The sequence below is a fragment of the Engystomops pustulosus genome, chromosome 8 (genome assembly GCF_040894005.1).
Source record: "Engystomops pustulosus chromosome 8, aEngPut4.maternal, whole genome shotgun sequence".
Taxonomy (NCBI): Eukaryota; Metazoa; Chordata; class Amphibia; order Anura; family Leptodactylidae; genus Engystomops; species Engystomops pustulosus.
The window spans coordinates 78,239,669-78,266,829 of NC_092418.1; the positions used below are offsets into that span (position 1 = coordinate 78,239,669).

A 27,161-nucleotide genomic window follows, 5' to 3' on the forward strand; every position below is an offset into this window, starting at 1 on the left:
ACCACCATAATGGTACGCGCTTGGCACACCATGCGTACGACCGTGCGCGTGTGATGTCACCAGTTCTCCGGCACTTCCTATTTAGGCGCTCGGTGTCTAACGTACCATGGTGCGGTGAACCGGCTTCACATATAAAGATTGCTAAAGTGGTTCAACCGCAATACAGTGGTTTAGGAGAATAACGAAAATATGTTTCGGCACCAACTCACCCGGAGCTGGTGCTTGGTATTTAAAGCTTACAAGTTGAATTTCACGTGGTAGGTTTCCTTTAAAGGAAACCTACCACTTGAAGTGGCAGGTTTCCGATGGCAATACCGAGCTCCAGCTCAGGGTGAGCTGGTGCCGGCGCTTATTTTTGTTAGTGTTTTAAACCGCGGTATCGCGGTTTAAAACACTTTTTAAACTTTATAGCCGGCGCAGGGAGGTACGCGCTCGGCGCTTACCGTGCGTGCAGCTACATAGGAAGTGAAGGAGAGCCGCGCGCATGGTAAGTGCCGAGCGCGTACCTCCCTGCGCCGGCTATAAGGTTTAAAAAGTGTTTTAAACCGCGATACCGCGGTTTAAAACACTAACAAAAATAAGCGCCGGCACCAGCTCACCCTGAGCTAGTGCTCGGTATTGCTGTCGGAAACCTGCCACTTCAAGTGGTAGGTTTCCTTTAACCCCTTAAGGACGCAGCCTGTTTGCAGGTTAAGGCTCGCAACTTTTTTTTGAAATTTGACCAGTGTCTCTTCCTGTGGTAATAACTTTTCAACGCTTTAAGATATCTCTGTGATTTTGAGACTGTTTTCTCGTGAGACATTGTAGTTTATGTTAGTAGTGTCATTTCGGTGATCCGTTCCTTTTTTGGGGGGTAAAAATTCAAAAATTTAGGAAAAATTTTAAAAAAATTACTATTTTCAAAGTTTCAAATGTTATAATTTTTAGACAAAAAGTGATACCACAAATTTTTTTTGATAGAAACCTTTTGCCATTGGTCTTCTTTTTATATCCATAATTTGTTTTACGTTTCCATTATTTTTATGGATGTGAGAAGGTTTGAAGTTTTAGTAGCAACTTCTCAGATTTTCTTGAAATTTGAAAAATGCAAACTTTTTGGTGATCAATTCAGTTTGGAAGTGCCCTATAAAGACTTATGTACTATATACCCCCACAAGTAACACCATTTTATGAACCTAACATCTCAACCTATTCAAATCAGCATTTAAGAAGTCTGTTAACCCTTTTATTATTTTTCCGGAAGCATATGAAAATGGAGTGGAAATTTTGAAATTTCAATTTTTGATTTCAATCTTTCCAATTTAGCCCTAAAACGGATACATTCAGAAGGAATTTGAGGTAAATATATATTCCTAATTTCTTGCCCTGCTTCTTCCGAGTACGGCAATACCAGACATGTGGATGTCAGCTGCTGTTTCCCCGCACAGTGATGTCCAGAACAGAGTTAGCGATACTGGGAATTTGGAAGGCCAATTTGGCTGCAAATATTTTGTGGTGCCACAGTGTAATTGAAGAGCCCCTGAAGTAAAATTACAATAGAAAACCCCCCAAAATGTCACTATTTCAGAAACTAGACCCCTCAAAGAATTTATCGGTGGTTGTGGTGAGCATTTTAACCCCCGACACGCTGGTCAAAATTAAATGCAAAGTAAATGGTGCAGAGTAAAAATTGCTTTTTTATCTCAAAAATGTCATTTTAGTGCCTCATATACTGTGCCCAACCCATGCCACTTTAGACAAACACCCCAAAAATCATTCTGCGGGTTGTCCTGAGTACAGCAATACCACACATGTGCCAATAATTTACAGACTGGGCACACAGAAGGGATGAGAACGGAAGGAGTGAAATTTTGATTTTCCAGCTCCGTTTTCACATGTTTGGATTTGGAGTGCCATGTCACGTTGGCAGGGCCCGTGAGGTGCCAGTGCAATAGAAACCCCAATAAATGATACCATTACAGAAACTAGACCCCTCAAAGAATTTATCGGTGGTTGTGGTGAGCATTTTAACCCCCGACACACTAGTCAAAATTAAATGCAAAGTAAATGGTGCAGAGTAAAAATTGCGTTTTTATTATCTCAAAAATGTCATTTTAGTGCCTCATATACTGTGCCCAACCCATGCCACTTTAGACAAACACCGCAAAAATCATTCTGCGGGTTGTCCTGAGTACAGCAATACCACACATGTGCCAATAATTTACAGACTGGGCACACAGAAGGGATGAGAACGGAAGGAGTGAAATTTTGATTTTCCAGCTCCGTTTTCACATATTTGGATTTGGAGTGCCATGTCATGTTGGCAGGGCCCGTGAGGTGCCAGTGCAATAGAAACCCCCAATAAATGATACCATTACGGAAACTAGACCCCTCAAAGAATTTATCGGTGGTTGTGGTGAGCATTTTAACCCCCGACACGCTGGTCAAAATTGAATGCAAAGTAAATGGTGCAGAGTAAAAATTGCGTTTTTATCTCAAAAATGTCATTTTAGTGCGTCATATATTGTGCCCAACCCATGCCACTTTAGACAAACACCCCAAAAATCATTCTGCGGATTTTCCCGAGTATGGCAATACCACACATGTGCCAATAATTTACAGACTGGGAACACGGCAGGGGTCAGGAATAAAGAAGCACAATTTAGGTTTTCAAGCTTCGTTTTCACTAGATTGGTAATGGGGGGGGTACCCCCGAGGTACCAGTACAATAGAAACCCCCAAGTAGTGAACCTATTTTGGAAAAGGCACCCCTCAAAGAATGTATGTAGGCTTGTATGACCATTTTAACCCCCAACACGCTGGCCAAAATTGAATGCAAAGTAAATGGTGCAGAGTAAAAATTGTGTTTTTATCTCAAAAATGTCATTTTAGTGCCTCATGTACTGTGCCCAACCCATGCCACTTTAGACAAACACCCCAAAAATCATTCTGCGGGTTGTCCCGAGTACGGCAATACCACACATGTGCCAATAATTTACAGGCTGGGCACACGGCAGGGGTCAGGAAGAAAGAAGCACAATTTAGGTTTTCAAGCTTCGTTTTCACTAGATTGGTAATGGGGGGTACCCCCGAGGTACCAGTACAATAGAAACCCCCAAGTAGTGAACCCATTTTGGAAAGGGCACCCCTCAAAGAATGTATGTAGGCTTGTATGAGCATTTTAACCCCTAAGGTGCTGGCTCAAATGTAATACAAAGTGAGTAGTGCAGAGAAACAATTGTATTGCAATTTATCAAATATGCCATTGAAGTGACAAAAGTATTTTGCCCAACTCATGCCACTGGGGAAAAACACATCAAAGATCATTCTGCGGGTTACCCCGGTTATGGCAATACCCCATAGGAGGCAATAATCTGTAGGATGGAGACACGGCAGGGCTCAAAAGGGAATAACTTGTTGGAGCACAGACATTGTACATTTTTTTTTTCTTTTTGGCATCATGAAAGATTTGTAGATGCCAATAGGGGCCAGTACAGTAGAAACCCCTAAGAACTGACCCTATTTTGGAAACTACACCCCTCCATGAATTAATCTAGGGGTATAGTTAGCATTTTAACCCCACAGGTGGACCCCTGAAAAAGTGCATAATGGATAGTGCATAGTAAAAAATATCCATTATGTCATTTTTTGCCCAGCTGCTGCCATGGGAGACAAACACCCTAAAAATCATGATGCATGTTTTCCCGGGTAAAGCATACGGGACAGTAATCTACAGGCTGGGCACATGGCAGGGCTTTGAAGGGAAGGTGCGGCATGATGTATAAGCTGTGCGTCAAGGTAACAACAGGGTACTCTAAAAATCCAGGGATGTATGATAAATTCGGAAGCAATCTTTCATACATAACCCTGGTTTTTCTGGGCATGTCTCACAGTGATGAATGGTGTCCTTCCTAATGCCATTTTTGGAGCACACCCTGCACCTCTTTTGTGACCTTCCCTTGCTGGCTGTTTGGGGAACTACTCCTGGAAAGTGCTGCCCTGGTACAATACGTGATGTGGCCTCACTTCCAGATGTGCTAGCACTCCCCCCTTCCTGGTCTCCAAAAAGAAAGTACTTTATTACCTCCTCTTGAAATTCCAGGAAAGTTCCCCTCTGGCCGGCATATCGATGCAGCACATAAGCATTATACAATGCCATCTGCATGATGTGCACGGCCAGCTTCTTGTACCACACCCTCGACTTCCGCATGGCATTGTACGGCTGAAGCACCTGGTCAGACAAGTCCACCCCTCCCATGTATTTATTATAATCTAAAATACAGTCTGGCTTGGGGGTTTCTGTACTGGCACCTCGTACTGGGACAGGGGTGGTGGTGTGCTCATGTATTGTGGTTAATACAAGGACCTCTCTCTTGTCCTTGTACTTAACACACAATACAGAGTCGCTGCATAGTGCCCTGCTTTCGTGCCTTTTAAGTTTTTGCCCAAGCAGCGACTTAGGGAGACCTTTCTGATTTCTGCGAACAGTGCCGCATGCCGCAGTATTTCTGGAAGTGAGGCACTTGAACAGGGTGGTGCTGGTGTAGAAATTGTCCAGGTAGAGGTGGTAGCCCTGGTCCAGCAGTGGGTGCACTAAATCCCACACTATCTTCCCTGTAACACCCAGGAAGGGGGGGCATTCTGGGGGCACTATAGTGGAGTCCTTCCCTTCATATACCCTGAACTTGTATATGTACCCTGATGAACTTTCGCACAGCTTATACATCTTCACACCATACCTTGCCCTCTTATTGGGCAGGTACTGGCGGAAGTGAAGTCTCCCTTTGAATTGTACCAGGGACTCGTCTATGCTCACATGTTTGGCGGGGGTATATGCCTGGGCAAACTTGGCACTAAAATGATCTAATATGGGCCTGACCTTAAATAACCGATCATAACTGGGGTCACCTCTGGGTGGGCACTGTGTGTTGTCAGTGTAGTGCAAAAACTTATGGATGGCTTCAAAGCGCATCCTGCTCATTGCCATGCGGAACATGGGGGTGTGGTACAGTATATCTGTGCTCCAGTAGTCCCTGATTGAAGGCTTCTTTACTATCCCCATGAGGAGTATTATGCCCCAATACTTGTGCATCTCTGCTGCAGTGACAGGGGTCCACCTGTAGGGTTGTGCATAAAAGGACGTGGGGTTTTGGGCAATATGTTGTGCAGCGTGGAGATTTGTCTGAAATATAATAATATTCAGCAGCTCCTCATCAAAAAAAAACTTTAAAAAGTCCACAGCTCTGAGCCCTGTCGTGTCAAAGTTAATTCCAGGATGGCCCAAAAAGTCAGGGACCTGAGGGGTATAATTATCTGGGGCTACCCATGTGGGGTCAGTGGAAGCCCCAGACGCTTCTCCTGCAGAAGTCCCAGAAACTTCTCCTGCAGAAGTCCCAGGCACTTCTCCTGCAGAAGTCCCAGGCACTTCTCCTGCAGAAGTCCCAGGCACTTCTCTTGCAGAAGTCCCTGGAACCCTACGGCGCCTTCTTGGGGGTCCTTCCAGGTCACTGGAAGATGAGCAGGAGGATGATGATAGGTAAAAGGGACCATCATCCCCACTAGCTGACTCGGGGTCAGAGGCAAGCATGTTATATGCCTCCAACACGGTGTATGTCTTCTGAGACATTGCACACAAAAAAAATATAGAACTAGAAAAATTAGATAATGTGCACCAAACCACACGGATAAACCGTCTAGCAGGCACACAAATAAAAAAAAATATATAATGCACACCAAACTACACGGACAAGCCGCACAGATGGCACACACAAAAAATAATGTGCACTAAACTACACGGACAAGCCGCACAGATAGCACACAAAAAAAATAATGTGCACTAAACTACACGGACAAGCCGCACAGATAGCACACACAAAAAAAAAGGTAATGCACACCAAACTACATGGACAAGCCGCACAGATGGCACACACAAAAAATAATGCGCACTAAACTACACGGACAAGCCGCACAGATAGCACACAAAAAAAATAATGCGCACTAAACTACACGGACAAGCCGCACAGATAGCACACAAAAAAAAAAGATAATGCACACCAAACCACACGGACCAGCCGCACAGATGGCACACACAAAAAATAGCTACGGGTACACCTACGGCGCTAAAAAAACCTATGTGCACCGCGCAAAAAGGCGCTACAAATGCACCTAGCTTGCCCTAAGACAAACTAACTACCGCTAAGACTGCTAAAGATTCTGTGCAGCGCTATTCACACGGCGCACTGAAAAGTGCGTCCAGTGCAGAACAACGCTAACACAGCGCACTGAAAAGTGCGTTTGGGTTCAGAAGGGACAGACAGGGAAAAACGGAAGACACGTGGGATCACACAAGGCGATCACACAGGGAACACACAGGACACAGGAAAAAACAGATAGGGATGGGAATTTGTAGGGAACAATAGGGATCAGATAAGGATCAGCATACTATTTATAGTGTAAAAGTGTATTTTGGTGCACACAGTAACGCTCTCTCCTCTCTCCAGCGATACCAAACCAAAATGGTGCCGCTGGAGGAAGAGGAAAGGGCTAAAACCACGTTTTTTAGCCTAAAATCGCCGTAATTGGCCAGTCAGATTTGACTGGCCAATCGCGGCGATCGGCGGGCGGGACCGATTTGATTGGTCGGGTGACAGAGACGGGAACTCCTCCTGCCTCTGTCACCCAAATCTCATCCCGATGTCACCACGTCTCGCGACGTGGTGACAATTCTAAAATAGTATGCGCTCGCGCAGTAGCTGTACTGCGCTGAGCGCTAATCGTCGGAAGCTGCGCAGTACAGCTACGGCGCGGAGCGCTAAGGGGTTAATATTAGCGCCATAATTGTACTGATCAAATATTACAATGCAAAGAGCAATACCACTAGTACTAATATTATCAGAGACTTGAAAAAGCGCTTCACACATGAAACGGTCCGCCCTTTGTGGCGTGTCCGGCACCTCTCTTTACATGACCCCGCTGGCTTGAATAAAAGACTGCATTTTCCTTCTCTTTTCCTTTTTTGGATTTGTAAATACTACTATACAAGGCCCAGATAACACACCATGACTAGTACCTAATTACTGTATAATGCCACCATACCAATACTGATTAAGGGCTCATTCATACAGGTGTTTTGGGGGCAGTTATCTTTTCATATGACTTGTGACCAGATCAATGCCCCCATAGACCTCTATGGCTCTTGATCACAGCACAGTGAGCACACGGTGCATCACCTAACCGTGACCAAGTTGGGCAGCCGCGCCACAAGGTATAAGAAATTACCTATACTATGGCAGATTTGAGGAACGGCCGCTCGTCTGCCTATGAAGGGAGGAGGGGTGAAGAGCCGGATACGGTCAGGGCGAGAACACTGTGGGAACGAGGCCTAACAATGAATAAACAATACTACCACCATATAATGACAGTTTTTCACAGACAATCTGCAGAGAATATTCCTGGCTACGGTATAATTAAAGGGGATGATTACTTATGACTTATTCACATTTCACCATTTTTTTCCATTCAGCCACATATTAGTGCATCATGCCTGGAACTATAGTGCACCTATAATGTGTTCCTAGGATAATGCAAGCCCCAGGCTCTTTGCTCTCTTTGCATTAGTTTTTAGCTATGTTGGTTCTTTTTGCCTCTGGAATTTATGTAAAGAGGAGCTTCTACCACCTTCACCAACTCTAAAACTTTGTATCATTTAATAGATGTCATGCCTCTGATGTGTAGCACTTGGAATTTTTTTTCTAGCCCCAGTTGTTCAATAGCAGCGCTATTTAGCCCCCCCCCCCCCCCAAAGCTAATTTGATTATCTTTTGTCAGATGGGTGTCCTTGCCGGAAGAGACAGCCTGATATCACCCACTTGATATTAGGTAACTATAAGGCTACATTCAGATACCATGTCGGCGTGTGGGAAGAGGAGGTGTGCGCTGCTCACCCCCGCACCTCTCCATAAGGAAATATGGCGCACGACGCCATATGCTGTGCAAAGACATTTGCTATCTTTTCACAAGGTACGGAGCGGTATGGTGCCGCACGTGTGCTACACCATACCGCTCCCGTAGGGCATCGTGCGCCCATTGCCGTCTCTGGGGGATTTATATATCGGCCATATATACGTCCCCCATACAGCCGTCTGAATGTAGCCTAACTGTGATTGTAACTTACATGTGTGAATATACAAAGATGTGTTTTTATTTAAGGGGGCCCCATTTACAAATCTGCTTTGGGGCCATACCTCTCCTAGTTGCGCCCCTATTTAGGACCTAAATGGATTCCACTTCCCCTTACTAAGGCTTTTTCACCTATTAGTTAAGTACAGATAAGTAATGGCAATAATACTGTGCATCTTAGTCTTATTAGTAGGACTGATCTTACATTGCATTCACTCTGCTTGCATATATTCATTCGTTGATTATTGACCTGGTTTTTATCATCATTTTCTTTCATCACTATTAAATAAATTTCATTTCCTCTCTTTCTCAGATGTTCCTCTTAATTCTCTTGCTTTCTTTAAGAATGATCTGATAAATCTGCATAAATATGACCAACAAGTTTCAATAACAACAAATAATTTATATTAACTTCTGTTTCTGTCAGGATGTCTTCCTAATTAAAAACGTTGGCGTTATCACGGCCACACTTTAAGAAAAGAAAAGACAAAAAAATAAATTACATGTATACATAGATTGACATAAATAAAAAAACCTTAAATATCAATTAAAAACAAATTAATATGTGAAGAAAGATGTTTTTTTTTCCTTCTGGATCACTAGCCTTCTTATATGGTAAAATACAGTAAATTAAAACTGTTGAACAAGAACTCTTCACAAGAGGTCTTGATTAGAGATGAGCGGGCACTAAAATGCTCGGGTACTCGTTATTGGAGACGAACTTTTCCCGATGCTCGAGTGCTCGTCTCGAATAACGAGCCCCATTGAAGTCAATGGGAGACTCGAGCATTTTTCAAGGGGACCAAGGCTCTGCACAGGGAAGCTTGGCCAAACACCTGGGAACCTCAGAAAAGGATGGAAACACCACGGAAATGGACAGGAAACAGCAGGGGCAGCATGCATGGATGCCTCTGAGGCTGCTTAATCGCACCATTATGCCAAAATTATGGGCAACAGCATGGCCATGACAGAGTGACAGAATGAAGCTAGATAGCATCTAAAACATCCAATAATTGACCCTGACACTATAGGGGACGGCATGCAGAGGCAGCGGCAGCAGGCTAGAGAGTGTCATGGTGACATACCCTAAATGGACTCAGGCTTCAAACCAATGGGTGGCAGAGAGGAACCAAAGGAGGTGAGCAAGAAGCGCTCAAATAATATCGGTACATGATAAAAGTTTGCCAGTATATTTTGTGGATTACACAGCAGGGTGGCGACAAAGTTAACATGGAAGCCATGAAAACAACCCAAAATTCTGCCTGACACAGCTCGTTTGATAAGGGGACCATGTATGGAGGCAGTGAACTAATAGTAGATTAAAGGTGCTGCAGTTAAAACTATGTTAGTTGGATCTTGGCATGGAGCTGGCGCTCCGCTGCCAGGCGAGCTTTCGCCAATCCAAGCCCCTGTCTCTAGGCTACTCCCCAAACAGCACTTCTAAGAACCTTTTGTATAAGATCAAGTGTAGTAGCGTTCTTATAAGTTTGGGATATGGCGGGTGAGGGGAATGTAAACAGATGCGCAAGAAGCGCTGAAATAATATCGGTTAATCATAAAAGTTTGCCAGTATATTTTGTGGATAACACAGCAGGGTGGCGACAAAGTTAACAACTTTGATGTGGAATGCCCTGTAATAGCTCTTGGGCGGTGTGCCTTTTATCGCCTAGGCTCAGCAGTTTGAGCACCGCCTGCTGTCGCTTAGCGACGGCACTGCTGCTGTGCCTAGAGCTAGCGACTGATGGCGCCATGCCCACGGATGGTAATTCGGAGGTGGAGGAGGGGTGGGAGGAGGAGGAGGTATAGTAGGCCTTTGAGACCTGGACCGAGGTAGGCCCCGCAATCCTCGGCGTCGGCAGTATATGACCAGCCCCAGGGTCAGACTCGGTCCCAGCCTCCACCAAGTTAAGTGTAGTAGCGTTCTTATAAGTTTGGGATATGGCGGGTGAGGGGAATGTAAACAGATGCGCAAGAAGCGCTGAAATAATATCGGTTAATCATAAAAGTTTGCCAGTATATTTTGTGGATAACACAGCAGGGTGGCGACAAAGTTAACAACTTTGATGTGGAATCCATGAAAACAACCCAAATTTCTGCCTGACACACCTCGTTTGATAAGGGGACGATGTATGGTGGCAGCTATATGGACGACTTTTGGAGGTAGCAATGGAGACAACGTGTGGAGGCTGCTATGGAGACAATTTAATTTGGATAGTGCCTGTATGTGGCAGTCCAAAAAAGTTTTCAAACCAGAGGAGCAGGTAGGTGGCCCTCCAGAAAAATGAAATAGATTGAGTGCCTGTATGTGGCAGTCCAAAAAACTTTTCAAACCAGAGGAGCAGGTAGGTGGCCCTCCAGAAAAATTGAATAGATTGAGTGCCTGTATGTGGCACTCCCAAAAATTGTTTAAAACAGAGGACCGGGTAGGTGGCCCTCCAGAAAAATTAAATGCATAAAGTACTATAGCTAGAGCCAGTGGGCCCTGTCAAAAAATAGCCAGTTTCCTCTGCTTTAGTGTACAAAGAGGAGGAGAAGGAGGAAAATGAGGAGGAGGAGGAGTGCATAAATTATTCAGGTAGAGCTTCCTTCACCTGGTGGAGATTGGAAATTATGAGAAATCCAGGCTTTATTCATCTTAATAAGCGTCAGCCTGTCAGCGCTGTCAGTCGACAGGCGTGTACGCTTATCGGTGATGATGCCACCAGCTGCACTGAAAACCCGCTCAGACAAGACGCTAGCGGCAGGGCAGGCAAGAACCTCCAAGGCATACAGCGCCAGTTCGTGCCACATGTCCAGCTTTGAAACCCAGTAGTTGTAGGGAGCTGTGTGATCATTTAGGACGATGGTATGGTCAGCTACGTACTCCCTCACCATCTTTCTGTAAAGATCAGCCCTACTCTGCCGAGACTGGGGACAGGTGACAGTGTCTTGCTGGGGTGACATAAAGCTGGCAAAAGCCTTGTAAAGCGTACCCTTGCCAGTGCTGGACAAGCTGCCTGCTCGCCTACTCTCCCTCGCTACTTGTCCCGCAGAACTACGCACTCTGCCGCTAGCACTGTCAGAAGGGAAATACTGTTTCAGCTTGTGCACCAGGGCCTGCTGGTATTCATGCATTCTCACACTCCTTTCCTCTCCAGGGATGAGAGTGGAAAGATTTTGCTTGTACCGTGGGTCCAGGAGAGTGAATACCCAGTAATCGGTGCTGGCATAAATTCTTTGAACGCGAGGGTCACGGGATAGGCAGTCTAGCATGAAATCTGCCATATGCGCCAGAGTCCCAACGCGCAAGAATTCACTCCCCTCACTGGCCTGACTGCCCATTTCCTCCTCCTCCAACTCCTCCAACTCCTCTTCTTCTGCCCATACACGCTGAACAGTGAAGGTCTGAGCAATGCTCCCCTCTTGTGTCTCGCCAACATTCTCCTCCTCTTCCTCCTCATCCTCCTCCACCTCCTCCGATATGCGCTGAGAAACAGACCTGAGGGTGCTTTGGCTATCAACAAGGGAATCTTCTTCCCCCGTCTCTTGTGACGAGCGCAAAGCTTCCGACTTCATGCTGATCAGAGAGTTTTTCAACAGGCCAAGCAGCGGGATGGTGAGGCTGATGATGGCGGCATCGCCACTGACCATCTGTGTTGACTCCTCAAAGTTACTCAGCACCTGACAGATATCAGACATCCACGTCCACTCCTCATTGTAGACTTGAGGAAGCTGACTGACCTGACTACCAGTTCTGGTGGAAGTTGACATCTGGCAGTCTACAATCGCTCTGCGCTGCTGGTAAACTCTGGATAACATGGTTAATGTTGAATTCCACCTCGTGGGCACGTCGCACAACAGTCGGTGAGCGGGCAGTTGGAGGCGGCGCTGCGCTGCCCTGAGAGTGGCAGCATCTGTGCTGGACTTCCTGAAATGCGCACAGATGCGGCGCACCTTCGTGAGCAAATCTGACAGATTGGGGTATGTCTTGAGGAAACGCTGAACTATCAGATTTAACACATGGGCCAGGCATGGCACATGTGTCAGTCTGCTGAGTTGCAGAGCCGCCACCAGGTTACGGCCGTTGTCACACACAACCATGCCTGGCTTCAGGTTCAGCGGTGCCAGCCACAGATCAGTCTGCGCCGTGATGCCCTGTAATAGTTCTTGGGCGGTGTGCCTTTTATCGCCTAGGCTCAGCAGTTTGAGCACCACCTGCTGTCGCTTAGCGACGGCACTGCTGCTGTGCCTAGAGCTAGCGACTGATGGCGCCATGCCCATGGATGGTAGTTCGGAGGAGGAGGTGGAGGAGGGGTGGGAGGAGGAGGAGGCATAGTAGGCCTTTGAGACCTGGACCGAGGTAGGCCCCGCAATCCTCGGCGTCGGCAGTATATGACCAGCCCCAGGGTCAGACTCGGTCCCAGCCTCCACCAAGTTAACCCAATGTGCCGTCAGCGATATATAGTGGCCCTGCCCGGCAGCACTCGTCCACGTGTCCGTGGTCAGGTGGACCTTGTCAGAAACGGCGTTGGTCAGGGCACGGATGATGTTGTCTGACACGTGCTGGTGCAGGGCTGGGACGGCACATCGGGAAAAGTAGTGGCGGCTGGGGACCGAATACCGAGGGGCGGCCGCCGCCATGAGGTTGCGAAAGGCCTCGGTCTCTACTAGCCTATAGGGCAGCATCTCCAGGCTAAGCAATCTGGAGATGTGGACATTAAGGGCTTGGGCGTGCGGGTGGGTTGCACTATATTTTCTTTTCCGCTCCAGCGTCTGGGGTATGGAGAGCTGAACGCTGGTGGATGCTGTGGAGGATCGTGGAGGCGACGATGGGGTTTTTGTGCCATGGTCCTGGGCAGGGGGCTGACTATCAGCTGACACAGGGGAAGGAGCAGTGGTGTGCACGGCCGGAGGTGAACGGGCTTGGTGCCACTGATTCGGGTGTTTAGCATTCATATGCCTGCGCATACTGGTGGTAGTTAAGCTAGTAGTGGTGGAACCCCTGCTGATCCTGGTTTGGCAAAGGTTGCACACCACAGTCCGTCGGTCATCCGGTGTTTCCTTAAAGAACCTCCAGACTTCTGAAAATCTAACCCTCGCCGCGGGAGCCCTCGCCACGGGAGCTTCACTACGTGACACATTTGGCGCTGATGCACCTGCTCTGGCCCTGCCTCTCCGTCTGGCCCCACCACTGCCTCTTCCAACCTGTTCTGCTATAGGACTCGCCTCCGTCTCAGAAGCACTGTGTTCACCCGGCCTCTCAACCCAGCTTGGGTCTGTCACCTCATCATCCTCCGATCCCTCAGTCTGCTCCCCCCTCGGACTTCCTGCCCTGACAACAACTTCACCACTGTCTGACAACCGTGTCTCCTCATCGTCGGACACCTCTTTACACACTTCTTCCACAACGTCAAGAAGGTCATCATCACCCACAGACTGCGACTGGTGGAAAACCTGGGCATCGGAAAATTGCTCAGCAGCAACCGGACAAGTGGTTTGTGACTGTGGGAAGGGTCCAGAAAACAGTTCCTCAGAGTATGCCGGTTCAAATGCCAAATTTTCCTGGGAGGGGGCAGACTGGGGGGGAGGAGGCTGAGGTGCAGGAGCTGGAGGAGTGCCGATTTCGGTGACATGGGTGGACTGCGTGGAAGACTGACTGGTGGACAAATTGCTCGAAGCATTGTCGGCAATCCACGACATCACCTGTTCGCACTGTTCTGGCCTCAACAGTGCTCTACCACGAGTCCCAGTAACTTCAGACATGATGAACCTAGGGAGTGTAGCTCTGCGGCGTTCCCCTGCTCCCTCATCAGCAGGTGGTGTCTCACCCCACCCAGGACCACGGCCTCTGACCCCTGCAGTAGATGGACGCCCACGTCCCCGCCCTCGTCCTCTACCCCTAGCCCTCGGGTTAAACATTTTGAAAATGAAAGTTATATAACTTTAATTTTGTTTTTAACTTTTTTTAGTTTTTTTTTGTGTTTTTTAGTTTTTTTTTGTGTTTTTTAGTTTTTAAAAACAAACAATGCTATCCTATTGCTATGGCTATTTTCTAGCCAAGTATGAAAGCACACTGATGAGATGACGCTGAGTTGAATGAAAAAATAAACGTCTTTGGTCTTTGCGATGAATATGTGCGTCACTAAGCGCTAAACACAGCGGTCGCAAGTCTCACTCCAAATTCCTCACAATTGGCTAGTATATGCACTGCAGCAAGGGCAGCCACCAGCAGATCAACCAGAAATAAAATATATATAACGCTATTGTAGGCGTAAGTAAGCCGTTTGGATTCTCCTTTGGCTATTTTCTAGCCAAGTATGAAAGCACACTGATGAGATGACGCTGAGTTATGAAAAAATAAACGTAAAATAAAAAGAAACTGTCAGACTGTGCCTAATTGAAATCCAACCCCTAATAAATTTTCCCACTTCGGTCTTTGCGATGGATATGTGCGTCACTAAGCGCTAAACACAGCGGTCGCAAGTCTCACTCCAAATTCCTCACAATATGGTACTAGCTGCACTACTAGTGCCAGCAAGCCCAGCCACAAGCAAACAAAAAAAAAAAAGTATAACGTTATTGTAGCCCTAAGAAGGGCTGTTGGGTTCTTGTTGAATCACTCCTGCCTAACAGTAACCTAGCGGCATCCAGACACAGAATGATCCGAGCAGCGCGGGCAGCGGCTAGTCTATCCCAGGGTCACCTGATCTGGCCAGCCAACCACTGCTATCGACGTGTAAGGGTACCACGTCATGCTGGGTGGAGTGCAGAGTCTCCTGGCTTGTGATTGGCTCTGTTTCTGGCCGCCAAAAAGCAAAACGGCGGGAGCTGCCATTTTCTCGAGCGGGCGAAGTATTCGTCCGAGCAACGAGCAGTTTCGAGTACGCTAATGCTCGAACGAGCATCAAGCTCGGACGAGTATGTTCGCTCATCTCTAGTCTTGATTAAACAACTATTTAAATTGTTTGTTTACTTTGTCTCCATGGTTACAGACTACAAACAAAGGCTATATGTAGTTTGGACCTCCAAAGAGTTTAAAGGGTGTATAGTATGCTGTGACTGCAGGGTCACACTACACACAGTGGTCCAGATTTACTATTAATGAGGCAAACTGCAGGTTGTGTGCTCTAATGTGCAGAGACGCAGATTAATGAAGCCCGGCGCATGGTCTTCATTAATCTGGAGCTCCCTGCATGTGCAAAACTAAAACAACTGCAAATTGATCACATTGAATCTATATACATTTATTTTTATATTTAATTAATATGATATTTTTTTCTGAAAGATGATTGGCCATGTCACCTAAAGTATATATTACCTAAACATTTACCAGGAAATGCAAATGTAACAACAAATGATATAAAAATGCAAATTATTCCGGAAATTGACATGGTAAATGTCGTTCTATCACCTTTTGTTAATGAAAATGAGATACAAAAAAGGAAGCATGCGATTAATACATCACCGCAGCACCCTAGACGTGTATTACTAGTCATGTTGTATTATGCACCGGTCTTATCATATTTCTCCTCCGTTGCTAGATTTATGTTTTTCCATGAGCAGTGGAACATTTTTCTTTCTATTTCCGCTCTGTGCATGGGTGACATTTATTTTGACATCTTATCATTAATTGTGCTTGGAACACCACCATAGATCACACAAAAGATTTCGGAACCCAGTAAAATATGTCTGCTTCATAAAATGATGGAAGTATTTGGTGTCAGCGTATCAGATGGTAAAACTGAAATATAAATATAAAAATACTATACATTTAAATGTGAGGTGTTACTGAACTTGTATCATAGATTTTTTTATTGCAACTTAGTGAGTTAGTTAAAATTTTTAAGATGAAAGAAACTTCTCCTTTCTCATGACTTGTTACCGAAAATGTCACTATTTAACACAAAAAAAAAATAACAATGGGGGGCGGTAGTTAGGTCAGGCACTATAAGGCATGGAATCAGAAAATCAAGACACACTTCAAATTATTCATATAAACTTTTATTTTTTTTCTGGCAAATAAAGTTCATGTTCAGCGTTTCGGCAAATTCTGCCTTGTCAAACAAGGTTAGGATTTTGGCACAATCGCTCCAGGGGGTGGGCGTCGGACAATCTGATGGACTGAGCGCAGGATTTAACTTGGGAAGAAGAAGGTGAACTCCGGCGAACCTGATCGGGGAAGCGACACATGCAGGAAATCGGGCGCACGATCTAAGTGAATCGCGCCACAGTGCATTCTAGTCAGACATTCCGGATCGGGGAACGTGCCAGGGACTGCTAACTAAATGTGCCCCATTATCTTGACAAAGAAACTTCCGAACCAACAGATTCAGGTCTGAATTGAATCTTACGATTATCAGTTTGGATGATTCTCTCATCTCTAATTCTAGTCTAATTCTAGTCGAAGTAAGGTAAACACTCAGGTACAATTAAGGATAAAGAGGTTCAAATTTGGTGCGAGCCTCAATTTCACTTCATCTATGGAGCATGTGTAAAATTAACAATATGTTAATGCAACATATTGGGGCCCCTAAAAGTAGAGTACGGTATCTTGCTTTTCATGCACTTATATTCTAGTATAAGCTAGAATATAGTGGTATAATATAATATATAGTATAATGTGTAATATATGTGTATAATGTATAATATAGTATATAATATATAATGTAATATAATGTATAATATAATGGTTGTATAAGCTTTGAGATAAAATGTAGAGGTTTTTCATTCTTGTGAACTTGCATTTATCATTTAAAGCAATGCACCTTCCTGTAAGACAATAAAATACTCACTTTTATCTTTCCAGATCTTAGTTCTGACTTTATTATTTAGTTTTGGTCCTTAGGGTTAAATTCTGTAATATAGTCTCCTACAGTCTCAATTCTAGGGAATTGAGAAGTTCAAGTAATGCCTTCAAAGATATTGGATAGATCACTAGCAGATCTATTCTCTGCTTCTACACCTAATATAGATCAGTCGTAAGACTAAAGACTACTTGAATTCTGTACGTTTATAGAAGTGTACAATTGCGTCTCATAGTGTGCAGGCTTTTCTGTACATAATAAGATTCCAGCATTGTGTAGAATGTTTCTGAATAACAGAAGCTTTATGTCCTTACACATAGCCGTCCATACATTAATTCGGAGTAGAACATTATTCCTCCACTAAACATTTTTGTCCTTTGAATATTTGGTATTTTACTATAAGTTTGATTTGTCACAGTAGGTATTTTGTTCACTTGAAATCATTCTTTAGTTCTATTATACCACCCATCATTTCCAGATTTTTCAGCCAATTTCACTTACTTTATTAGGACAAGGTCCGATTTTCAAGAAGTTTTGTGACATGACTTGGGATTCAGCATACTTATCCCTTCTGCAGAGAGGGGCTTTTTTTGATGTTTTACTCCTCATAAGTGTTCATAAGGGAATAGGTGGTCTTCCCGAGGATCCAATTTACCCCTCCTGTCAGTGCCTACAAAAAAACCTGTTTCATGATTTTGCTGTATTTTATTTATACCTTAATTTATTTAAAAAGAGTATTATGCACTATAATCACACTGTCAGAAGTGCGCTCACTTTCCGAAATTTTCAACACACATGCAGGCAACCTTGGCACACTGAACAAACTCGTTTCCTTCGGCAGTGCTCCAGGATTGCTGAACGTCTGTGGAGAAAATCGCGCACATCTGCAGACTTTCTTCACTTCAAATGTATGCTAAAAACTTATAACTCTGCCCTTCACCTTGCTAAACAGGTCTATTTTACTAATCTCATATCCTCTCTCTCTAACAACCCCAAAAGGCTCTTTGATACCCTTCACTTACTAACACCAAAGGTGCTGCCACCTGTCACAGACATTGGGGCTGAAGATCTGGCCACCTACTTTAAGGATAAAATTGATTGTATCTGCCAGGAAATAATTGCTCAATCCACTCACCCCTCCAATCCCCTTCCCTCCCATACCTTATCTTGTTCACTCTCTTCCTTTGAATCACTGACCCCATCCCCTCACATCTGGTACAGTCTCTCTCCCCAGCAGTCACTTCTCACCTAACTAAAATCTTCAACCTCTCTCTCTCTTCTGGTGTCGTCCCCTCTTCTTTCAAGCATGCTGTTGTTACCCCTTTACTAAAGAAACCTTCACTGGACCCATCCAATGCTACTAACTACTGACCAGTCTCTAACCTCCCTTTCATCTCCAAACTCCTGGAACGCTTGGTCTATTCTCGACTAACCCGCTATCTCTCAGCTAACTCCCTCCTTGACCCCCTACAATCTGGTTTCCGCTCTATGTATTCCACTGAAACTGCTCTTTCTAAAGTCTCCAATGATCTCCTCACTGCAAAATCCAAAGGTGACTATTCTCTCCTTATTCTTCTGGATCTATCGGCAACGTTCGATACCGTGGACCACCAGCTCCTCCTTAGGATGCTTCACTCCATTGGCCTAAAGGACACTGCACTCTCTTGGTCTTCTTCCTATCTCTCTGACTGCACTTTCAGTGTCTCCTTCTCTGGATCTTTCTCTTCTTATCTTCCTCTCAGTGTCGGGGTTCCTCAAGGGCTCAGTCCTCGGTCCTCTTCTCTTCTCCCTCTATACTGCCCCCATCGGACAAAGCATCAGCAGATTTGGTTTCCAGTATCATGTCTATGCTGATGACACCCAGCTATATACTTCTGCACGTAACATCACCCCTACCTCATTCCAGAACACTAGTGACTGTCTCTGTGCTGTCTCTAACATCATGTCCTCTCTCTTCTTGAAACTTAATCTTTCTAAGACTGAACTTCTTGTCTTTCCACCATCTACTAACCAACCCAACTCCGACCTCTCCATCTCGGTCTGTGGGATCACTATAGCACCGAGGCAGCAGGCCCGCTGTCTTGGGGTTGTGCTGGACTCTGACCTCTTTTTCACCATATATTCAATCTCTTGCTCGCTCTTACCATATGCATCTCAGAAACATCTCCAGAATCCGGATGTTTCTGACATTTGAAACCTCTAAAATGCCAATTGCTGCTCTGATTCACTCTCGACTAGACTACTGTAACTCCCTACTAATCGGCCTTCCACTGACTAAACTCTCTCCTTTTCAATCTATTCTTAATGCAGCAGCCAGGCTGGTCTTTCAGGCCAAACGCTACATGGATGCCTCTAGTTTGTGCCAATCAATGCACTGGCTGTCCGTCTCCTTCCGTATTCACTTTAAAATAATAACCCTCATCCTCTGAATAATGCTGCAACTCCCTATCTCTCTTCTCTCATCTCAGTCTATAACCCATCCCGTACTCTTCGATCTGCCAGTGACATTAGATTAATCTCTCCCTTAATTTAAACCTCCCATGCACGTATCCAGGACTTCTCCCGAGTTGCTCCAATTCTCTGGAATGCCCTTCCCCGGACTCTCAGACTAATAACCACCCTCCAAAGCTTCAAACGTGCTCTTAAAACCCATCTCTTTAGGCAAGCCTATCACACTTGATAACTGCTTGAAATGTCAACTCTCCCTTTACTAATCCATCCTATGTCCTATCTCCCATCTGTTATCTGGAAAACAGCAGATATATACCACGCTCCAGGCTTCTCTGCAGTCTTTTTCACCTAGGACCCTGTAAATAAGATGGCGGCTGATGGCTGGTTCAAGCAGCAACATCGTTGTTTAGTAAATTATTTATTCAATTATTTTATATTGTTCCCTTATAAAGAATGGCTGGACCATTATACAACCTCTTGTGTCACCCCCTCATCCACATCCTCATAAGCTCTTGTGAGCAGGGCCCTCACTCCTATTGTTCCATATAACTGTTTGTTCTTTGTAATGTAATATAGTTGTATATGTCCCCTATGATTTGTAAAGCGCTACGGAATTTGATGGCGCTATATAAATAAAGATTATTATATTATTATTATTATTATTATTATTATGCACATAGAAGTATATTTTTTTTACTTTTAGCAATCAGTTTCTTGTAAAACACCACTTTGCGAGGCATCATGTTTCATGCCTATCAAGGGCGTAACTTGAGGGGGTGCAGAGGGTGCGATCGCAACCAGGACCAAGAGGCTTAGGGGGCCCATAAGGTGTCAATTTCCCATATGAGGAGACTAGTATTATATACGATACATTATAGTCAGGGGCCTGGTAAGACTTTGCTATGGGGCCCATCAACTTCACGTTACACCACTGATGCCTATCCATGTAAATACAGGCAGTCCCCGGGTTACATACAAGTTAGGTTTTTTTGGTTTGTTCTTAAAGGGAAACTGTTATGAGGAGCCCTTTGTATGGCTACCACCATGTCCTCAAAAAGAATAGTGTGCACATTGCCAAAGTATTTTTATAATAAAACTGGCCTTTTCCAATAAAGAGAAAAGTTAAATGAAAGTTTACCTTTCTCTCTGCAGAGCAGTATCCCATGTCCCATGGGAGTGGCCAGTGAGAGTGGGGGGGAAACTGCGCCGTCATGTGTCTATTTCAAATAGAGGGGATATGGGGATTTTTCTTTTTTGACGCATGATGGTTGGCGAGGGTGGGGGAAACCGCTTCTTACTGGTCACTCCCATGGGACATGGGACGCTGCTCTGCAGAGAGAGGTAAATTTTCATCAAATTTTCTTTTTATTGGAAAAAGACAGTTTTATTATGAAAACACTTTGGTACTGTGCATACTATTCTCCATGGGCACATGGGGGAGCCAGAAACAGGGCTCCTAATGACATGTTCCTTTTAAGTTGGAACAGGTATATTTCATAATTGAATTGTAACTCCAGACATTTTTTTTGCCCCTGTGGGATTTTCACAATTCTGTGCTGTCATGGAAACAAGGATTGTCAATAAAGTTTTATTGCAGACACCTTACAGCTGAACACTTCAGCCTGGGACAAACGAAAAGCATCCAGAGAGCTTCATAATGATCACAGAGAGGTCTGTCTGTAACTAGGAGTCACCTGTAAGTTGGGTGTCCTTAAGTCGGGGACCGCCTGTATTCATATAAGTAATACTATTTGGCTGAAAATTTTCAGCTGGACCCCAGGTATCATCTTTAACCTTTAAGCTGTGGACCTACATCAAAACCCACAGGTTTAAATCTTTTAAGGATTTTTTTGTAAGGATTATATATTGAAAGCATATCTTTGGATGTAGAACAATTGGGCATGTAGAACAATTTGGCATACACTTCTGCCAGTCTTATAAGGAGCAGAATAAGTTGGTTTAAACAAGCAAAACACATTAAAAAAGCATAAAAAGCACTAAAAGTATTAAAAAAAGACTTACTCTCTGTAGTTTTTCCCTGACAAACATCTTATATGTTAGGCAACACGTTAAAAATGTCTATGAATTGATGGTGGACTACCTGTTGAATTTTTCCAATGTTGTATAACTCTTCCAAAGGACTTTTTAGAACATTTTCATCATTATTATTTTTTAAATTAAACATGTATAAACTAGACAACATGGCAATGTCTATTGTAATAGACATGCAGTACAGGTGGTACTACAGCTGTGTACAACTTTTTACTCTATATTAATTATTAACTGTTAGTGCAAATAAGTAGGTTTCAAACAGGCGCTTCAGGATGACGTTAATGAGTGCTTACTTACTCAGCCAAAAAGTTAATAACAGTAATTTACAAATCATCTGATTATTAGTTGCTGGATATAAGGATTCTTGTGCAGATTTATGTGTGTTCCCTCAAAGAAAGATGAGGCTTTGTCAGAAGGCTGTCTAGTTCCTGTATTTTCCATTTTGTTTTTCCATATTTCTTTATTGGTTTTTAAGTAGAATAGAAGTAGAATGCAAGTTACTAAATACGAGCAGCAGAACTCTCTACAAAACCTACTTTATAAGCAAAAATAGATAATACCAAAAGAGTGGTAGATTAATGGTGCAAAGTTCTAGAGAATTGATGCCTGGTATCCACATTTGTATGTAAATTCATGGAAAATGTGTATGGGGTCTTTAGATGACATCCAAAAAAAAAAAAGAAAATTTTGTAAACAGCATCCTGGTCTAGAAGGTATCCTAAAGGGTGTCTGTCAGCAGATGTCACCTTACCAAGCTGCTCACGCTAATGCCTTGAAAGATAGTTAGTCTGCAGTTGCATTCTATGTTGGCAACTCGTCCTGAGATTTAAAAGGGTTTGCCCTCGAAAAAAAATTTCTTAAATTTTAATCCCCTGGTGATATGTTTACACAATAAAGATAATTTTAACCCCTTATTGTTGTTTCTGGCCCTATCACTCAGTGATGGTCTGTGTAAGATCAAGTAGTGTGGGCGGGTACTCTCTAAGCAGACACCTAATGATCACTCTGTGCTATGAGATGCTGTGTGCTGACAATGTGCTTAGATTATCAGGGTACAGGGTTTAGCCCCACTTTCATTTAGCTTCTGAGGATTCTACACATAGAAAAAAAGCAGTGAGACAGATCAAAGTTATGAGATGGATATAGGACACAATAACAAACTTAGCCCTGCTATCTCGCCTATTAAATACACAGTCAACACTACTGTGACCCCCTCCCCTCAGATCAAGAGTTTTTGTCTGTAGAGCTGCTGCTGTCTTCTCAGCATGCTGCTGCTGGACAGGAAGTGCTTCTGTCTGTAGTGTTCTCTGCCTCATGCTCCTCCCCTTGGAGTACATGAGGGCTATCTGCACGATCATAGTCAGGAGTTTCAGGAACAACCAAAATGTAAACACCAGGAGTAATAGAGACAGGTTGGATCTATGTCTGTGAAATGCTGTATTTTTGTTAATAACAGTGAATTGGAGAATGTGTTATTTTGTTATCCTGAATACATTTAAGAATCTTGTCTTTGTGGGAATACCCCTTTAAGTAGTAGACACTTCGAGGTTTGCTCTTCATCATGTGGAACACAATCCCATGCACAGTGCCTCAGTGTTCTACAGGGACTGGCCACACTGGTCTAGGGAAACATTTCTGCTGGCAATTATAACCAAGAGACAGTGTAGATACTACCAATCAGTCGTCATTTACCAACTATCACCCCATAAAAAACACAGTAAAAAATTGTTTATGACTACGTGTGATCCAATGATGAAGATTGTTCCATAAGATATGAATTTACATACCAGACTGGAACGGTCCTTCTGGGATAAACAGGAAGTGCTCTTTCAACATGAACATCAAGAATACACCATTTTCTGTAGATCTTCTAGACAGCTTTAATTTCAGAGCAGAAGGGACTTCACTTGATAAATTTCTAAACTTGAGTAGAAATGAGGCAGGGAAACAGCAAAGCAAAATCTATCGGTCATTTATAAAACTAGACAGTGATTAGTAGGTTAGAAGTTACTTGTTCAGGTTTCATCAAGTGGATAAAGAAGACATTCTGTATAATCAAAGAATATCCTGTAGTGCTGGGACTTGCTGTAATCGGCAGCTTAATTTTGACTCTACAGTATATATCTCTTCCCATGGTTCAGAGTCCACACCAGCTTGAAAACAGGATCATTTGGCAAGTTAAATTGAACAGTTTTGGGTCCCGGTTATTGTTTGCACTGAATATTAGAAAGTTGCCCTATGGCCTGAAGCAGTGTCTTCCTGACACAAACCCAGAGCAAATGTTTAAATTGGTTAAACCTGCGGCTAGAGAAGGAAACCGAGTCGGGTGTGCAGACGTTGTTTGTCTATGCCATGCCTTCACAGAGCCGCATTTACACAGAAAACAGACACTAATTTTCTAGTTCAAACAGAGATGTTTGTGGTAGATGAACACCCCATGGCTCTGAATCCTGCATCTCATGCCACTCGCCTGCTGTGAATCCTTATGCTAGAACAGATAGCATTGCTCCAGTGAACAGTGCACCATGCGAGCTTCCATGTATACTGACTGGGGTTCCTTAGAACCAGTGCAGGCTTACAACTAAAGAGACTGAAAGACATCCGCAGACATCTACCTCCCCCACTTCCACTTTAAAGTATGCAGAGATGAACATTTTCACCTGGAATTTCCTTCTCGAGTGTACATTACTTACGTGCATACGCTATTTGCTAGCCTAAAATACTTATGTATTAGTCAAGAGTTCTTTTAAATGAACATAACCATTGTACGCCATGATGGCCTGCTTGGTTATACAAGATTTGCGGTAGAATGCAGTTGGATGCCAATTGATGGACATCTTGAGCATGTTGGCCTTTATTTTTAGGGCTTAACCTTTAAGACTTCCAGACATACCGTTAGGAAAGAATGGGCAGAACATAGACGCTGAATACCAATAATCCAGAAAAATCATATAAACCAAGGCCTGCTACACAAATGAAATATATGTACCTATATACAGAACCTATGAGGACTATCAAAAACCAATAAAGGACAAAATGTACATAATCAATAAATTTTATTTGAATAATACACGAAAAATCACAACAGCCCAAGGTGGACACAAAGATATATCGCTATTCAGGAATAATGGTTGCAAAATACAATAGAAGTAATGGCCACAGCTATACAAGAAAGTGCAACCATTATTCCTGAATAGCGATGTATCTTTGTGTCCACCTTGGACTGGTATTTTGGGTTGTTTTTAAGTCTTGGTGATCATACAAATGTGATTTTTCGTGTATTATTCAAATAAAATTTATTGATTATGTACATTTTGTCCTTTATTGATTTTTTATAATCCTCATAGGTTCTGTATATAGGTACATATAGAACATAGACGCTGATTGGAGTACATTAGTAGTCAGCACTGGGTCGCAATGCTAAGGTATTGGGCCCCCTTTTCATAGAACTGTGGCTGAGACCCAACTGTAATACGCCTTTTATTGCCCATTGTTACAACTCTCCTTTTAAATAATAGGCATCATCCGCATCCTACATCTGTTCGGCCTTCCCTGTTCTTGAAAACTGATATGTGAATTCACCTTTGGATGAGTAATTATATCCTTTTCCTGGGACATTGGTAACTTCACCATGTTGTGTTCATGGAACTTTTCTAGCTATAAAATGAATAAGGTACACTAACTGAATCCACATAGAGAACAAGAAAGTAGATTTCCTATATTCAGCTCAAACTTTTTTTTTTTTTTTAGAGAGGGTCATCTGCGTTCATGTTTCCAGCCGTGTCCAATAATAGAGCGTGTGTGCATTGAAGGAGAAGACACTGCTCAGACAATCATCGTACGGCTACAACTCTATATTATTGCTTGCTGTTAAATCCTTTTTAAAATACCCTTCTCTGTAATAGGATTACATACACATAATCCATATTAACACACATACCTATAGCATAACTCTCTGATACGGAAACCTCTTTCTTCCCGCATTCTTGGGCTTGTCACAAGCGCGGCGAATAGGTCATAAATTGCCAGTCAGCTATTCCTGGTGTGGACAAAAGAGTAAAAACTGTATGCTGTATGCAAGGAAAAAAGATCAATGGTAGATCATGATTGGTCAATGAGTACAAATAACTTGGTTAAGTCCTCTAGGGTGTACTTGAAGTAGATCAAGTCTGTGAGTAAACACTTAAATAGAAAAAACTGAATCTGCTATAACATCTCAGGGTATTACAGGCGGTCCCCTACTTAAGAACACCTGACTTACATACGACCCCTAGTTACAAACGGACCTCTGAATGTTGGCAAGTTACTGTACTTTAGCCCTAGGCTACAATAAACAGCTATAACAGTTATCACAGGTGTCTACAATGAAGCTTTATTTTTAATCCTGGTTCTAATGACAATCAAACATTTTTAAAATCCAGTTGTCACAGAGACCAAAAAAAATTTGGCTGGGGTTACAATGATAAAATATACAGTTCCGACTTACATACAAATTCAACGTAAGAACAAACCTACAGACCCTATCTTGTATGTAACCCGGGGACTGCCTGTATATGGTCTTTTTAGGGCAATTTGGGAACTTTTGATTCCGACTGATATTATTTAACCAAAACTAAAAGTAGATGGGTTGGAGGTTGCATTCACTGCCATGATGCAAACAAGTAGGAGAGGGTGGGTACGATTTTATTATTTTACTGGGTGCTGATACATTGTACACTGAGGGCTATATATTCGCTATGGAGGGCTGTATATTAGTTACTTGGGAGCTTATATAAGTTACTGGGGGCTGATACATTGTACTCTAGGTGGCTGTATATTAATTACAGGGGATTGTATATTAGGCACTAGGGGGCTGTATTTTAGTTACTTGGGGGCTGATATATTGTACTCCGAGGGCTGTATATTAGTTACTGAGGGGCTGATATATTGTACACTGGGGGCTGTATACTAGCTACTCGCAGACTGAAATATTGTACACTGGGGGCATATATACGTTACAGGGGGGCTGTATATTAGTTATTGGGCGGCTATGAATTAGTTACTGGGGGCTGTATATTATTCACTGGGGACCTTATTATTGTACACTGGGGGCTATATATTAGTTACTGGGGGCTGATATATTGTACACTGGAGGGAGCATACTAGTTACTGGGGGGATATATATATTTATTAGTTACTTGGATGCTGATACATTGTACACTGGGGGCTGCATATTTATATGTTGGTGGGGCTGTGCATTTATTAATTTTCAGAGGCAGTAAATGTATTAATTACTGGGGGTCTGTACATTTATTAATTACTGGAGGGCTGTATATTCATTACTGGGGTGCCATAGACCTTTATGGGGACTGTGATCCAGCCACAAGTGAAATACATACAACTGCCCCCTAGTATATAGGTCACCCAGAACACTGCCCCCCCTCCCAGTATATAGGTAGCCCAGAACACTGCCCCACCAGTATAAAGGTATCCAGAACACTGCCCCACCAGTATAAAGGTATCCAGAACACTGCTCCCAGCTAATAAAAAAAAATAAATTTATTACTCATCCTCTGGCACTCCCCGGGGCTTCTCTTCTCCCCATCTTCAACAGTAGTGCTGGCTCTGCCAAACTATGACACAGCACCTCGTGTGCACACAGGCAGAGCCTGTACTACTCCTGAACATAGAAGAGGGAAGATGAGGAGCCGCAGCAAGCGCCGGAATGTGAGTACTGAG

The 27,161-nt window shown here is 43.6% G+C and overlaps 1 protein-coding gene across 2 annotated transcripts in view; it reads left to right on the plus strand.

Annotated features, from left to right (window-relative positions):
* SPAG16 (sperm associated antigen 16) overlaps window positions 1-27,161 on the plus strand; it is a 666,704-nt gene that overhangs the window by 521,160 nt on the left and 118,383 nt on the right. Inside the window, exon 16 of one of the 2 annotated variants that reach the window (XM_072121365.1) lies at window positions 25,194-25,249. The exons of the other annotated variant lie outside the window; for it this stretch is intronic. Within the exon in view, the coding sequence (XP_071977466.1) occupies window positions 25,194-25,234 (41 nt within the window). The 3' untranslated portion in view covers window positions 25,235-25,249. Of the gene's footprint in view, window positions 1-25,193; window positions 25,250-27,161 lie in introns of those variants that run through there. 2 annotated transcript variants of the gene reach the window in all.